The 15,203-nt window shown below is 40.4% G+C and overlaps 1 protein-coding gene across 2 annotated transcripts in view; it reads right to left on the bottom strand.

Moving 5' to 3' along the window:
- The window catches only part of LOC128353022 (desmoglein-1-alpha-like), a 57,587-nt gene extending 43,079 nt beyond the window's left edge, over window positions 1-14,508 (bottom strand). Inside the window, exons 1-4 of one of the 2 annotated variants that reach the window (XM_053313674.1) lie at window positions 14,456-14,508; window positions 13,348-13,409; window positions 1,948-1,986; window positions 1,432-1,560 (exon numbers count right to left, since the gene is read on the bottom strand). In XM_053313674.1, the coding sequence (XP_053169649.1) occupies window positions 1,432-1,560; window positions 1,948-1,986; window positions 13,348-13,395 (216 nt within the window). In that variant the 5' untranslated portion in view covers window positions 13,396-13,409; window positions 14,456-14,508. Of the gene's footprint in view, window positions 1-1,431; window positions 1,561-1,947; window positions 1,987-13,347; window positions 13,441-14,455 lie in introns of those variants that run through there. The other variant, XM_053313673.1, reaches the window with a different exon arrangement.
- Window positions 14,509-15,203: the final 695 nt, after the last annotated feature.

Below are 15,203 nucleotides of genomic sequence, written 5' to 3'. Positions count from 1 at the left end.
CCAGAAAAGGAAAAGCTAGACATAATGTGCACAACTGCACAGTGAAAAAGACAGCCAGCTTTATTATTACCAATATTTATAGACTGCATTTCTAGAAAAAGTTTGCAAAGCACAGTCAACAGAAAAATTAAATACATAAATATATTAAAAGAATGATTGCTTGTCCCCAAATTTTTCATCTACAAAAGAAACCTAAGGTAAACACCCACTGGAGTGCCTGATAGGGACAGTTGCTCTCCTCCTGCTAAATCTAAGAGAATCACCACTTTAAAAGGTGCCTCTTTGCTCAGTTAGCAATGAAGTGAATGCATTTGCACTTGGCTTGTGCCAGAAAAACTCAGCCAAGCAGAGCAGTGCTTAACAGAACAACAACCATCTTTTAAAATGCAAATATGCAATTCCAGAGAATAAAAAGGGAAAAACTAATTTATAAATGCAAAGGGTATAGAAGTGAACATAGTAAATGCTTCAGTAAGGAAGGAGTATTATAGCAAAACAAACAAAAGTAAATCTAGATTTAAAACACAAAGATTGGGGAACTAACAATATAAAAACTGCCTCTCCAGTAAGTTATAAATAAAGAAAGGTAGGAAACCAGAATATTTGGAAGAAAAGACTTTTAAAAATAGCACTGGAAGGCGGGGTAGGAGAGAACAAAGGAAAAATGGAAGAGCCAAGGTGGAAGTATAAGCAAAGTCAGAGACACACACATTCTTTTTTTTTTTTTTTAACTTTAAACAAATTACAGAACTGAGGCTAAAGCAAGGGAATGGGAACTACTAATCTGAGGAATTTAAAGTGATAAGAGAAATAACAGCTGCACAGACAACAGATGTTATCAGTCAGAGGCAGTCAGTCAGCCGGTGGGTCCCCCTCCCTCCATTTTTGCCTTCAAAGCTCTTACTTGGTAAAGCAAAGGAGCTTTTTATACTGTCTGTGTCTCAGGTTAAAGGTTTAAGAGGGCAGCTGGTATTGGTAGGTTGGGTTCAAACTATGCTTCTTAATGAATGGTCCTGGCTCCACCACCCGCTTCAGCTGGCTCAGCTAAAGTGGCTTTTGCGGGGAGGAGAGGATCCAAGAATGGAAAGAGAAGCAACTCTGCAACAAAACTACACCAATGCAATGTCATTAATGTTTTGCATTGTTTTGGGTTGGCAAACAACATAAAATGACACCACACATGTCAGTGATATTTCCATGTCATTTTATGATGACAGCACATTCCTGTTATCACATCTTTGCTGTATTTTTCACACACTGGCTTGGGAGTGTGAAAAAATACAGCAAAGATCTGATAGTAGGGTTGGGAGTCAGTTCAGTTGACCCCAGAGGTCTTTGCTATTTGGCCAGGATACAGAAGAAGATCCCAGCCCTTGTTTTCTTAGGAGCTTACGGTAGTTAACATCATATTTTTATTCACTTGGAACTTACCTTGGCAATTGGATTTCTCTTTGAATTATCTTCACCTTCCCTGCAGGCTGCAGCAAATTTAATCCATTCTCGTTTCTGCCTCCGATCATTTCTCCATCTCTCAACACCATTTTCATTCAGTTCTCTCACCTTGAGCAAAAAGCATATGATGACCATCTGAACACCATTATGGCTACTGAACAGGGGTGACTGCAGGTCAGTGGGAGCCCTTGGGCATGTGAGCACCAGGAATGGTTTACCTTCGGGAGAAAGCCCATTGGCATATAGGGAGGTGTGAGAAGGAGGCAGGAGTCTCCCAGTGCAGCCCCCCTGCCCCACATCTGCAAAAGGGGAACATTTCCCAGAGGCCTCAATAACCTCTGGTATTATTAATAAGATGAGCTTCAGAGATAGTTGAATTTCACTTCTTGGATCAAAATAAGCAGTAAAACATCTTTAGTTCATATAAAATATGAACATTTTGTATGGTACACAAGCAAAAAGGTTACTTTCATAGAATTCCAGAAATTAAGTTACCTCAGTATGGAAATGAGAAGTGCTGAACTCCAGGGACACCTATGAGGGAAACCAGAATAAAAAGGTAAGTACAGTACACTCTTTGATCTTTGTCACAAACACATCTTATAGGTGTGTTATATAAATCTAACTGATATCATAAATAATGTCTTGATACAATGTATGGAGATGAAAAGCTAGAATCCTATTCCACATTATTGACATGCATGACTACACCCACTTCTGTTTCTTTTTCCTCAACTCAACCCACTTTTCTAATTCATATCATTGCTCTCTGCATTAATAAATTAGTTCCCCACACTTCATGCACCTCTCTCTGGACTTCACACTAACATCATATTAATTTTTTTTGGTATATGTGAAATTCACTGAACATTTCTATAATGACTAGTGTGTGTGTTTTTTAGAAAATGTTTTTACTATTGAATATGAACTAAAAATTCAATTCTCTCACCTAGAGCAAAAAGCATGCATTAATGTTTTAAAAAGATATATTTGATTATTTCACACATTTACTGACTGGACTAGGATGGCTGAGGAACTCTAAATGAGAGTTATAGATGAGAACAGTAGTGACACTAGGGAAAATTGAGGTGGGGGCACAGAAGGGGGGCAAAAGCATTTCTGGGTGGGTGAGCTGTGTCCCATGCATTAGATTGCTGAAACAGAAATGGGGGCAGGTGTGGAGGGGCCAATTACTTGTTTGAGAGGGCACTTGCCCCCCAACCAAGCCACCTTTGGATGAAGGAAAGAGTCTTTGTTGTAAAAATAACCGTGATTTATGGTACAGAAGGGCAGGACTAGAACCAATGGCTAAAGTTTCAAGGAAGAAGATTTTATTTATTTATTTGTATGGCATTTCCCCCTAAAAATATTTCACTCAAAGCAGTTTACATTAAACAGATGTAGGCTAGACATTAGAAAGCATTTCCTAACAGTAAGGGGTGTCTGACAGAAAGCCCCCCCACAGTGTGGGCTCCCTCTTTCCAGAGGTTTTCAGACAGAGGCTGGATGGTCATCTGTCAGAGATGCTGTAGAAGATTCCTGCACAGAGCAAGAAGTAAGCCTAGAAAGCCTCCCAATTTTAGAGCTTTTCCAGCTCTAAAATTCTATGATTCTATGAACAATTTTATCTGAAAATGGTTATTTAAAAACTATTTAGAAACTGTTTTCTAAAATTTTAGGATGACTAGAAATATTTATGTAACCAATTATCTAATTTTTTAAAGGCACAGTTGACATTTTAAAAAAAAATCCTGATGTTTGTTTTGAGATGAAATAAGATGAAAATCTTATTGAGATGAAAATCATTCACTTGTGTGCAAAAACATGCAGTAAATTTGCACCTGTGAGCTTCAGATGATTGATGCACCCAGGATCATGTTTATGGTATGTTTTCAGGCATATGAATGCTTGAGCAATGGCAGGAGAGAACACACACCTTCATCTCTTGCCTGTGGGCTTCCCAGAGGCATCTTTGAAACATGATGCTCAAGTAGATAGGCCTTCGGCCTGATCCAGCAGGGCGGTTCTTATGTTCTTATGAATGTTTCAGAAAAGGAACAGAAAAATGTTTCAGAAAAGGAACAGACAATATGGGGCTGAAATGAGATGACCAAGCCCTTGAGGCTTCTTTTTTACATTTTATTTATTCATTCATTCATTCATTCATTTATACCAGCCTTCCAAAATGGCTCAGATGTTACCTCATAGCTGTTCCCTGAGGTATAGGGGGAAAAACACCATGGACATGTGCATACAGGCTCTTATGTTAAAAACAATTGAAATCATTGAGGCCAAATTGGCTATATTCAAGAATTTCAGTTTAACAATTTCAGGCTATAAGGGTGTCTTGAAAATAGGTCTAACTAAGCAAAATAATTTTCCCCCTCACAAAGAGGCTAAGCAGCCCTACCCGGGTAGGACTTCTCATGTGGAGCAGCAGGATTAGGGCTGATCCTCACGCTGCCTCTCTGGGTAGCCCAAGGTTTCCCCTAGATAATAACTAGGTAGAAGGGCATGAGCACAATTCGTGCTCGTTATGGACTGCTCTCATTGTGCAGTGTATTGTTGGATGTGGGAGGCCACAGCATGCTTTCCTCCTGCTCCCTGGCCACTCTCAGAGCCACTGTGCACTGGTCGTGTGGGTGCATGGCACTGGCAAGCTGAAGGGTGGCTTGAGTCATGGTAGGTAGGCAGGACAGCTCATAAGAACAGCCCTGCTGGATCAGGCCCAAGGCCCATCTAGTCCAGCATCATGTTTCATGCAGTGGCCTACCGGATGCCGTTGGAAGCCTACAGGCAGGAGTTTCAGGCATGCCCTCTCTCCTGCTGTTACTCCCCTGCAACTAGTACTCAGAGGCATCCTGCCTTTGAGGCTCGAGGTGGCCTTTAGCCCTCCAACTAGTAGCCGTTGATTGACTTCTCCTCCATGAAGTTATCCAAACCCCTCTTAAAGCCATCCATGTTGTTGGCTGTTACCACATCTTGTGGCTGAGAATTCCACAAGTTGATTATGCGTTGTGTGAAAAAGTGTTTCCCTTTGTTGGTCCTAATTTCCTGGCAATCAATTTCATGGGATGACCCCTGGTTCTAGTGTTATGTGAGAGGGAGAATAATTTCTCTCTATACACTTTCTCTACACCATGCATGATTTTATAGAGCTCTATCATGTCTCCCCGCAGTTGTCTTTTTTCTAAACTAAAATGCCTCAGGTGTTGTAGTCTTGCCTCATAAGGGAGGTGCTCTAGGCCCCTGATCATCTTGGTTGCCCTCTTCTGCACCTTTTCCAGTTCTACAATGCCCTTCTTTAGATGTGGTGACCAGAATTGTATGAAGTACTCCAAGTGTGGCCACACCATAGTTTTGTATAAGGGCAACATAATATTAGCAGTTTTATTTTCAATCCTCTTTCTAATGATCCTGCCTCCCCCCGCCCCCCAGCCCTCCCCCAGCTGGGTCATGTGAGTGACCTTAAAGGGTATTATAATTTGTTTTATTCCTCACAACTACATCTAGCTTCAGAATCATCATCACTTTGTCAAAGGCTTACATTAAAACGATGCATGCAACTATTTAAAACACAGCAGCCCTGAAGAAGACTCTTCAAACTCGGGCACATTTTATTAGACACAAAAGAACAAAGGAAGAGCTACTCTGCCCATAAAGATGGGTGTGGATTACATTCACAAGCACTGGCCTATTTAAAACCAGCCTGTGATTTTGCAACACCAACCCATGAGAATGTCCCAAGTTGTACTTCCAGTTTACTTCCATTTTTGCGCAAGCAGAATAAATGGTGCCTAGCACTACTAACTTACTTCGCATTTTTTATTTGCAAAATGCATTACAACCTTTATAGGCTTGCCTTTGCCTTTAAAGCAACCCTGCAACACGGTTCATTGTTCTCATTTTACATACAGGGTACTAAGCTTGAGAGATGGTGATATTCTTTAAATGACATGGTGAGTCCATTGCAGGAGAAGCATTTGAATCTTCCAGATCAAGTTCACCTGCCTATCTGCTGGAATACGATAGCTTCTTCTTCATACAGAAGTGATGTGACGTTTAACATCTTTGTACCAATGCTGTTATTTCACTGCTTTAATACTATGCCAAATCAAAAGGCTATATTTGTAGCACCAAAATCTGATCAGAGCTGAATTTAGATTTGGTAGTGGCAAGCACACAACTGAATGTTATCTAGGAGAAGTGACTTTTTCTTGGAGCTGCCATGGGCTGAGACAGCTATTAATAATAATAAAAATAATAATTATTATTATTTTACATTTATATCCCACTCTTCCTCCAAGGAGCCCAGAGCGGTGTACTACATACTTGAGTTTCTCTTTCACAACAACCCTGTGAAGTAGGTTAGGCTGAGAGAGAAATGACTGGCCCAGAGTCACCCAGCTAGTATCATGCCTGAATGAGGATTTGAACTCGGGTCTCCCTGGTCCTAGTCCAGCACTCTAGCCACTACACCACGCTGGCTATGTAAACAAGCCCTAAAATAAATTGCAGTGCCAAATGGAAGCACATATCAAATGTGAAGGTGCACCAATCTGTGGTCATAGATGACCATCTTTTATTCATGCATGGGTTTCCTTGTATGGGGTTATCGGAAGGAGAGCTGGTCATCCATTAGTGAGCATGAATTGTCCGCTTTGCTAAGCAGGGTCCATTTGGGTTAAGATTTGGATGGGTGACTGTAGGTGAGAACTGTCTTCTATAAGATACTCCCCTTAGTGGATGGGGCCATAGTTCAGTGGTAGAGCATCTGCATGCATGCAGAAGGTCCCAGGTTTAATCTCTGGCATTAAAGAGATTAAGGTAGGCCTGGGAGAGTCTCCATCTTGAAATCTTGGAGAGCTGCTACTGGTCAGTATAGACAAAATTGTGTAGATGGAGCAATGGTCTGACTTGGTATGAGGCAGCTTCCTAACAAAGGAGTTCATTCACCGCTGAGAACCCTGGAGTCTTCACAACTGCTAGAACTTCTTTTAGTGGCTCACAGAATTCTACCACTCCTACTTCTATGACAATTAGAACTATAAAAAAAATCCACAGACACTAGATTATAGTACCCACAGATTATAGCTCTTGGTTTCTGTTGGTACAAATCTTAATGATCCATTCATATTATATTTAGCTAAAGTTTCAAAAGTGGTGCCATTTTAAAATTTATTAATTAAAAATGCTTCATTTTTATTAATTACAATCGTTTCACTGACAGTCTATAGTTAAGAGCCACTAGACTGAGGTAAGTGACCTCTAAGATTAAGAGCACAATCTACCATCACGTTATCCTGCACAAGCAGCACTGACATGTGAGGGAGCTGTATAAGAGCACAATAGTGCGCATACCTCTCATTCATTTCAATAAGAGTACACAAGAAAACATGTCGGGCACAGTTGTGCCTTGTGTGAACATAAAAGCACTAACTGCAATTTATGAACATTTTTGTGCTTAATATCTTCATTTTCTATGGCTTCACCAATAACGGGCATTGGGGAAAGTATTGACTTTTTATTTTATTTTATTTTAAAAGGATTGCTTTCACTAATCATTATCAGTGGTTCTGGAAAAGAGGAGATAGCTCTATTATACAGATCTCATATCCCTGAGTAGTGACTTTACTGACAGTTCCCTGACAATTTTGCCCTTGCAGGACTGCTAGTTTAGAAGATGTATGATTGGGGATCAAACACTGTGACTGTTTAATCAAAAGCATATTTAATACAAATCCTGTCTAAGATCAAGTGTGTGTAGTGAACAAATCCTATTTACATTCCTGGCATGAGAGAAATACTGATAAATTAAAATCTATAGTCTTGGTAGATTATATCCTAATCTTAATATTTGGTCATTTTATTTTATGTTAATGATGTATTAATATCTGCACTAAATTCTGTCCATCTAGTCTAAAAGATAAATGCTTCACTATATTTGTTTTCATGCTTTAGTAGATTTGTCATGCGGCTGTCAACTAGAAGAGTAAGTTGTAAATTTGAAAATATATGGGGAATGTTCATTTAGACTCTGAAAAAGAAAGGCAGACACACCACAAACCAGGGATCATTAATGCATACAAGAGCTCCAATGCGCACACAATTCTGCCTGCCTGTAAGAGTTGTCTGTTCATTTCAGTGAAGGGAGGGTAATTGGCATATGTCAGTGTTCTTCATTGCAAGACCTGGCAGTCAGTGGTGACTCCCATCAGCTACAAGTTGTGGCCTGTGTGAAGCTTTGGCCAAAATGAAATGCTTTGCGCAGCTCCCTTGGCACTGTGCAGAGGTAACTGCACCCACCATGCACTGCTTCACTTTGCCTAGCACCAATGGGGCTCCTCAAAAAAATGGAGCCCTCTTAAGCCCCAGCACCATCTTGGAAGACATGTGTGGAACACTGCCCCCACAGAGTTCTAGGAAGAATGACACTCCCGGCATTCCATGCACGCCTTCCAAGTGCCCAATTGGGCTCTGTTTTTCTTAAAGAGCCCCTCCTCGGTTCTGAGAAAAATGCAGCACTTCATGGAGATCAGTGTGGTAGAAAACAGCTCTTACAGAAGGTCTTTTGCAATGTGGCTGGGTGGCCCCCATTTGAAAAACAGTGAACATCATTGTTCAACTTGATTAACTTGATATCCCCAGTAAGAGGATCTCAGGTGGCAGGACTGGGAAGACTACCAGAGACTTTGGAGAAAAGTTGCCAGAAAGAGTAGACAATACTTGGCTCAATGGACCAGTGGTCTGACTCAGTATACAGCACTTCCATACATTCAGTGAAAACCCTTTGTATCCTGGCTGTCTCAATATGTCATTTTGGAGAAGCTGCTGCCAGTCTGTGAAGACATTACTGAGCTAGATAGACCAATGGTCTGACTCAGTATATGGCAGCTTCCCATGTTCCTATGTAGATTAATCCTAAAGCCTAAATATTGTGCCTGTTTGAACCAAAACCCCAATGTCTCAGTAGATACTCCAGATTTACATCGCTGTAACTGAAGACAGCATCAGTTCCATTGCTTGAATATGCTGCTTTGCTCCACTTCAAAGACATTTGCAAACACAAATTAATTAACCACTCTCAGGATGCCAAGCAGTATTATGTGCAATTATGGCATACTCCCTGCTCCACCTACTTGCATGGAAATGACTGAACATGCCCTTCGTTCCTGATTTGTTCTCTTTCCCAGTGCTGCACCTTTTAGGAGTTGAGTCTGCTCTCTTTGAAGTTGAGCAGAGTCTTGATGTGAACAGGACTGAGTATTCAATCACATTATACTATTAGTCATCCTTGTGCTATTGTAGCAGGCAGATATGTCAGCAGTTTGGGCTGTGCAGTTTATTCCAGAGCCAAAACTCCCACTAAGCGAGATTAGATCTTTCTTTTTATTAAATCTACTTCCAGAGTTCTGTAACTTTGCAGTAAAAATCCTGGCAGATGGTGTCTCCAAGCCTAAATGCTATTATATGGTTAGAATTCCCACTACCATCAACCACAACTTCATCGGACTTGTAAGCATGCAAGTATTTATAAGTAGGGTTTAAAATATCCAGCTACCAGGTATGTGCATTCAACTGATTTTTAAAATTACTTTAAAATCAGTACACACAAACTGTATTAATCATTTACAAAGATACTTTCTTAAAAAATAAGAAGTAATTCATTCTTAAAACAGAAAGTTTTGGTCAGCACAAACACAAAATACACTTTAATTTTACAACTTTGTGAGATTTTTGGTTAAATGATGCCTACTTTCAGCCTGATCCAGGAAAAAAAGATCCATGATTTTTTATTTTTTTTTTAAGGCTTCTGTGCACAAAGACTGATGTGGATGTCCATCTGGATGTATATTCTCAGCTGTATATCCCATTGAGCTGGCTGGATGTGTCTTTTAATGCAGATGGGGATACCTATCCTCATTCTTAGTCACAAGCAGTGCAAAACTAGTTAAATGCAACATGAACTAGACTGGAGCCCCCATATTTCCCCTATGATGGACAACTGATGACCACGAGGAAAATCATTCAAGCCAACATAGTTTCATTTTTGCTTTGTTAGTTTCACTTGCTGCTTGTCATTTCTTTGTCAGCAGAAATGGGTTACTTTATTTTATGTATTGTACTTGTGAGCCAAATATGGGTGAAATTCTGCATTTCAGAAAATAAATTCACCAATAATTTTTATATTTTCATTTATGTAATTTGGACTACCAAATCCATACCTGTGCGTGAGCTAAAACAAGGTTGGCTTTGCATGATGTTGAAAATCTGCAGTTTTCCTTCAAGCTAATGAGGTAACCAATACTCAGCACAGAAAATGTAAACAGTTTTCTTATTCAAGCCCAATATGATACATGTGTGTCTTTGCATATACACACATTCTTTCTCTCTCTCACACACAATCAGGCTGTACTGTGGGATTTTTGAGGCTGCCTGAGACAACGGGCCCCAGCCTCGGAGTGATCCACGCTGTTCCGCAATGCACGGAGCAGCCGGGATCATGTGGGAGTGTGCTCTGTGCTCCCACCAGGAAAACACTGGTTGTCTGTGGGGAAGGAAAGGTTTGGGAAGCCTCCTGCCCCCCACCTACCCAGTAGGTCGTGAATGGCCCCACTCTATCTATACCAACAACAGATATGTATTCTCTTTCAGATATGTGTTATAGTTCTCTCATGATACAGTGCAGAGAACATTTAAGTGTCCACAGGTCCCTAAGGATTCATTAACATGATTACTTACACATGTGTGGCCATTTGTCAGTCTGATCATGCGCACAAGACACTATTTGGCATCCCACAGGTCAGCCCACATTTGACAGTCCTGAGGCAGCAAGCCAGTTTGTGATTTTGCGTTTGAAGCCAACCATTTAAATGTTTGATTCACAGTGTAATCCATGTGGGGTGGGGGGTGGGAGGAGAGTGCCCATCCATATGCAGAATGATTCTGCAGTTCATTCCTTAGTGTGCATTACTGTGGCCCCCAGGGTCACAATTCAGTAAAGAATTAGGTATGTTAAAGTCTATGAATTACCAAGACCTTATACATGCTAGGTTTGGTTTTGCTCACAATATTTTGTGGAATGCATTGCGCTGGAACGGATGATCACGCGCTTGGAGTGGGTTGTAATATTCAGTTAAAATACATAAAATAAAATCTGTATTTCAATTAATAAACAGAAGGTAAAATCAAAATGTATAATTTAAAAAAAGGGGGGGGGGGAACCTATCTAGATAAAACTACAAACAAGAATTTGGCAAAGTGGAAACAGTAAGAGACTATCGTTAGGGAGGTGGCAAAAGAAACCCCATGATGCATCAAACAGATTGCTTTCATGAAGCAAACCCATACAAGTACAAACACAGCCCAATCATATAATTCATTTTCTTGCAATACATATTTTTAGTTCATGCTGGTGTTAAACAATTAGGCCAGAAGTGGAAACATGCCTTGCCTCCCACCCAACAAAGAATGTCATTTGTCTCAAATTGGTTCTGATATATTTATTGAAAATTGTCTGACCTTCATATGTTAACTGGAATGGAAGTAACCATTTCTGCAAAGACATTATAAACAGATAGACACTTGCATATACACCAGCGTGGTGTAGTGGTTAGAGTACTGGACTAGGACTGGGGAGACCTGAGTTCAAATCCCCATTCAGCCATGATACTTGCTGGGTGACTCTGGGCCAGTCACTTCTCTCTCAGCCTAACCTACTTCACAGGGTTGTTGTGAGGAGAAACCCTAAGTATGTAGTACAACGCTCTGGGCTCCTTGGAGGAAGAGCAGGATATTAAAAAAATGTAAAAATAAAAAATAAATGGTGGTTAAGGCCACATTCCTTTCAGCCTATGTTCTGCCTCAGCCTGTGAAATCCCCTTAGTTCCTCCACATAATAGAGTTATCTTTGATAAACATCAGTAATTCCATGCCCACTTGGTTCCAGAAAAGGCTACTATATGGCAAGGGGTCTGCTGTTTAAGAAATACAAATCCCCTTAGGCTTATGCAACTAGTCACATGGTTCTTTGCACTGGGCCCGTTTGTTTGACACCTGACCTCTGCTTACAAAACGTTTCACTGCTTGCTTATGACACGGCTAAATGGAACTGATTAATGTGCTAAAAGAGCTAGTCTTCACAAACAGACAGAAATATACAGCTTGAAGCAAACATATACAGTACAGGGTTTTGTTTTTAAACTGTTCAGAGATTTTAGATTTTTGGATTTTTAGATATTGATTTTGTTTAAGGTGGAGTTCTGTTAATCTTTTAAATTCTGTAAAAAAAATTTAAAGTGTTGCTTTGAAATTCGTCAGATTATAAAGAAAGGTACAAAATGTCTGAAATAAAAAAAACAAGTTCTAGCTATAAGAAATCCATGTCTGACTTAGCAGATCTTAAGTATCCAATAATAACAACGATAATGTTGTATAAATGGCCTAGTTTTTATTTTAACAGCAAGCAATGTTCCAGACTTTGAAGAAACCTATATGTTATACCAAACATGCAGGTACTGACTCATTGAATTACTTTTTGCCATACATTGCTGATTTGGCAGGTGCCTTTGTAGATTAGTTCCACTTGATTAAATGCAAATCAGTTAATCAGGCTTTGCTTAATTTCTTTGAGCAATGAATTGTGAAGTTTTACCCTAATGAATCATCTCAGAATGTGTTGAGACACTGCTAGTAGCAAAGGGTTAAAAACAAACATCCCCTACGTCTGAAGAAACCCCCCATAAACCATTGCAAAGAATTTTGTAGTATCTTTGTATACTAGGTCATATTAATAGTTCTGAATGCTGAAAAAAGTAATATGAGGGGTATGGAGTAGTTGTAATAGTTTTGAATTCAAGAAAAAAACAAGATATTATTACAAATATTTATATATCACTTTTCAACAAAAAGGTCCCAGAGTGGTTTACACAGAAAAAGAAACAAGGTGATTCACAATCAAAAAAGGAACATAAAGTAGACAACAGCAACAACCCTATAGGGATACAGTGCTGGGGTTGCATAGGGAATATAAATGATAAACAATGAAATGACTTGAACATATGGAGCATGAAGCAAGGGCAGAGCATTCTAAGAAGGCCCTGTACTTCTCTACAGTCTCGCAGTAGTTGAGAATAAAGATGAATACCCATTTGACAACTGTCATTTCTTACCACAAACACCACTTCTCTCCTTGTATAAGACAAAAACAAATATTGTAACCAGAAGCCTTCATATAAAAACAATACAATTGACTAATCCTCCTGTATGAACATGTTTCCAGAAGTCAACATTTGTGCTTAGTACCACTGACACTGGAGAAGTCCAACTCGAAGATCTGAGGATCTCAGCCATTATGTGTCTAATTATAGCAGACCCCAATTAAAATAGTATAAAGCTCCACGATTTTTATGTAGGGAACCTTCTCTTTTCCACTGATTTTTCAAAGGAAAGTCTACTGGGGTAAAGATAAAAAGATATAGTCCAATCCAGATACTTCCACTTTGCAAACCAGCAAAAGGGTTTGATTGTCCTATAAGACAAAAGCTTCATCCTTAAGCTTAAAGACCATTTAAAGAAATGCATTGACCACATTTAGAGATGATGGTTTTTTTGACAGTGTGATCCTATATGTTTACTCAGAAGTAAATCCAATTGAGTTCAATGGGACTTACTCCTTAGTGAGTTTAGGATTGCAGCCACTGTTTTCCCCCCTTCACCTTAAAATGAGTGAAAATTCACTTCCAATGTACAATTTACAGTGCACAGGTTAAGATCTGCCAGTCACCAGCATCAACCTGAGCAGAAGACAGCATCAAACATAAGCTCCATATAGAAGGCCCCTAGCTCAAAAGTTAATACTAGTTTTGAAAACATTGCTGTTAAAAGGATTCTTACCATTAAGATGAACAGCACAGCTGCTGTCTTGTCAGGAAGCCAATCCATTGCATCTGATGTTTCTTAAGTCCAAGAAAGGAACAGTAACACTCCAGATGGCTGTACCCTTCCCCCCCCTTACGACAGTGCCTGTAAAAAGACACTGTGTAGATGTTCTTTCACCCAAGCTTTGGAGGCACCTCTGTCTTCCCACAGAAGGGAGCACTGAAGATGCTGTATAACAGAGTGTGTTTCTCCACCCAAAACTTCTGGGCAGGTCTCAATTGAAATGCTTGACAACATCATTATTGCTCCAAGGGAAAAGCTTGAGACACACCTTGATAGTTATTGCAATGAAACACCTTGTAGGGCACCAAAGAGAATATTTTAAAGTGAGAGAAAACAAGGTTCACTGGGGAACTACCAAGGGAAAGCAAAATCACCCACCACACAGTATTTACTACTATGGTTCTGAGCACCATTGGCAGCCTCTCTTACTTCCACCTTTATGAAGCAGTCACAAGATAAAGAGAAGCTTAAAGAATCAACCCCCCCCCCCGTCCCATGCGTGTTCAGAAACACAAGCAGGACTCCTGTGTATACAGACTCCCCCATTCATTGTAATGGCTAAGGACCAGGCCTGATCAATTTAGGCCCCCAGATGTTTTTGAACTACAGTTCCCATAACCCCCAGCCACAGTGGCCAATAGCCAGGGATTATGGGAATTGTAGGCCAACATCTGCAGGAGGGCCAAAGTTGAGCAGCTCTGATATAGACAAATGGGTGAATGCATGAGGCAGATATTCTACCAAGAAAACCTCATGGCTCTGTGGTTGCCAGGAATCGAAACAATCTTTGTTTTCCTTTATGAGGCAGATACTCTATTGAAGCAAGTGGGACTATTCCTGCAGTTGAACATACATGAACCTTCCTTGTACTGAATCAGACCACTGTCCCGTCAAGTTCAGCATTATCTCTACACTGAAAGAGAGAAGTACTCCAGAGTTTCAGGCAGGAGCCTTTCTCAGACCTACCACAGACTGAACCACAGACCTTCTGAGTGCAAAGTAAGTATTTTATCCTTGAACTGTAAACACCCGCCGCCCACCCCCTGCTACCTCCCCAGACCTGTTGCTGGGTGGTGGTGGTGCAGGAACTCAGGTGGGCCAGGCCCCCCTAATTTTTCTGCCTCTCCTTTAAAAAACCCAACAACAAATAAGTGTAAGTTCCAGGCTGCAAGCTCCCCCCCCCCCCCGCCTTACTTTTATTGTTGTTGTTATTGCACTCCTGAACTTTTAGTCTGGCTGTGGGCCTGATACAGCCTCTTCCTTTGGGGGAGCAGTGGCACCCTCGTGCTCACAGTGAATAATCGGATTGGAGCAAATGTGTTTCTTTCATTCCTATAGGCAAATTTCTCAGCTCAGAAATGCCCCAAACCTCCTCACAGAATAAAACAGGGAACATTTTAATTTAACCTTTCAAGAGTAGAATTTTTAATCCATTGACAAGTGAATCCAACTGATCTGAAACAAAACAAAGCAAATCATCCAGAGTCAAATCATCACAACTAGCAAGTGGGTCTACCCTTGGCCAGTGCTTTGGTCCTCTGTGTACCAATGGAGTAATGTTTTGGAATTCACTTTGGACCAGGCTGCGGATGGCTATGACTCAATTAATTCCGCCATCCCCTTTGCATCCTTATGAGGACAAACCTATTCCAATAAAAGAGTTCCTGAGTGTAGGGATTGATTTATTTTTCAACTGATCTGTATCACAAGCCACCTCAAAATCAGTAGTGAGGAGACCCTTATTCACACATTACGTTCAAAGCACACATCTGTGCACACATGAATAATGTACAGTTATTCCTACATTA

This window comes from Hemicordylus capensis, chromosome 4, assembly GCF_027244095.1.
Source record: "Hemicordylus capensis ecotype Gifberg chromosome 4, rHemCap1.1.pri, whole genome shotgun sequence".
Lineage (NCBI taxonomy): Eukaryota > Metazoa > Chordata > Lepidosauria > Squamata > Cordylidae > Hemicordylus > Hemicordylus capensis.
The sequence above is the reverse complement of the archived record's forward strand: the minus strand, read 5'-3'. Positions and strand labels throughout refer to the sequence as shown.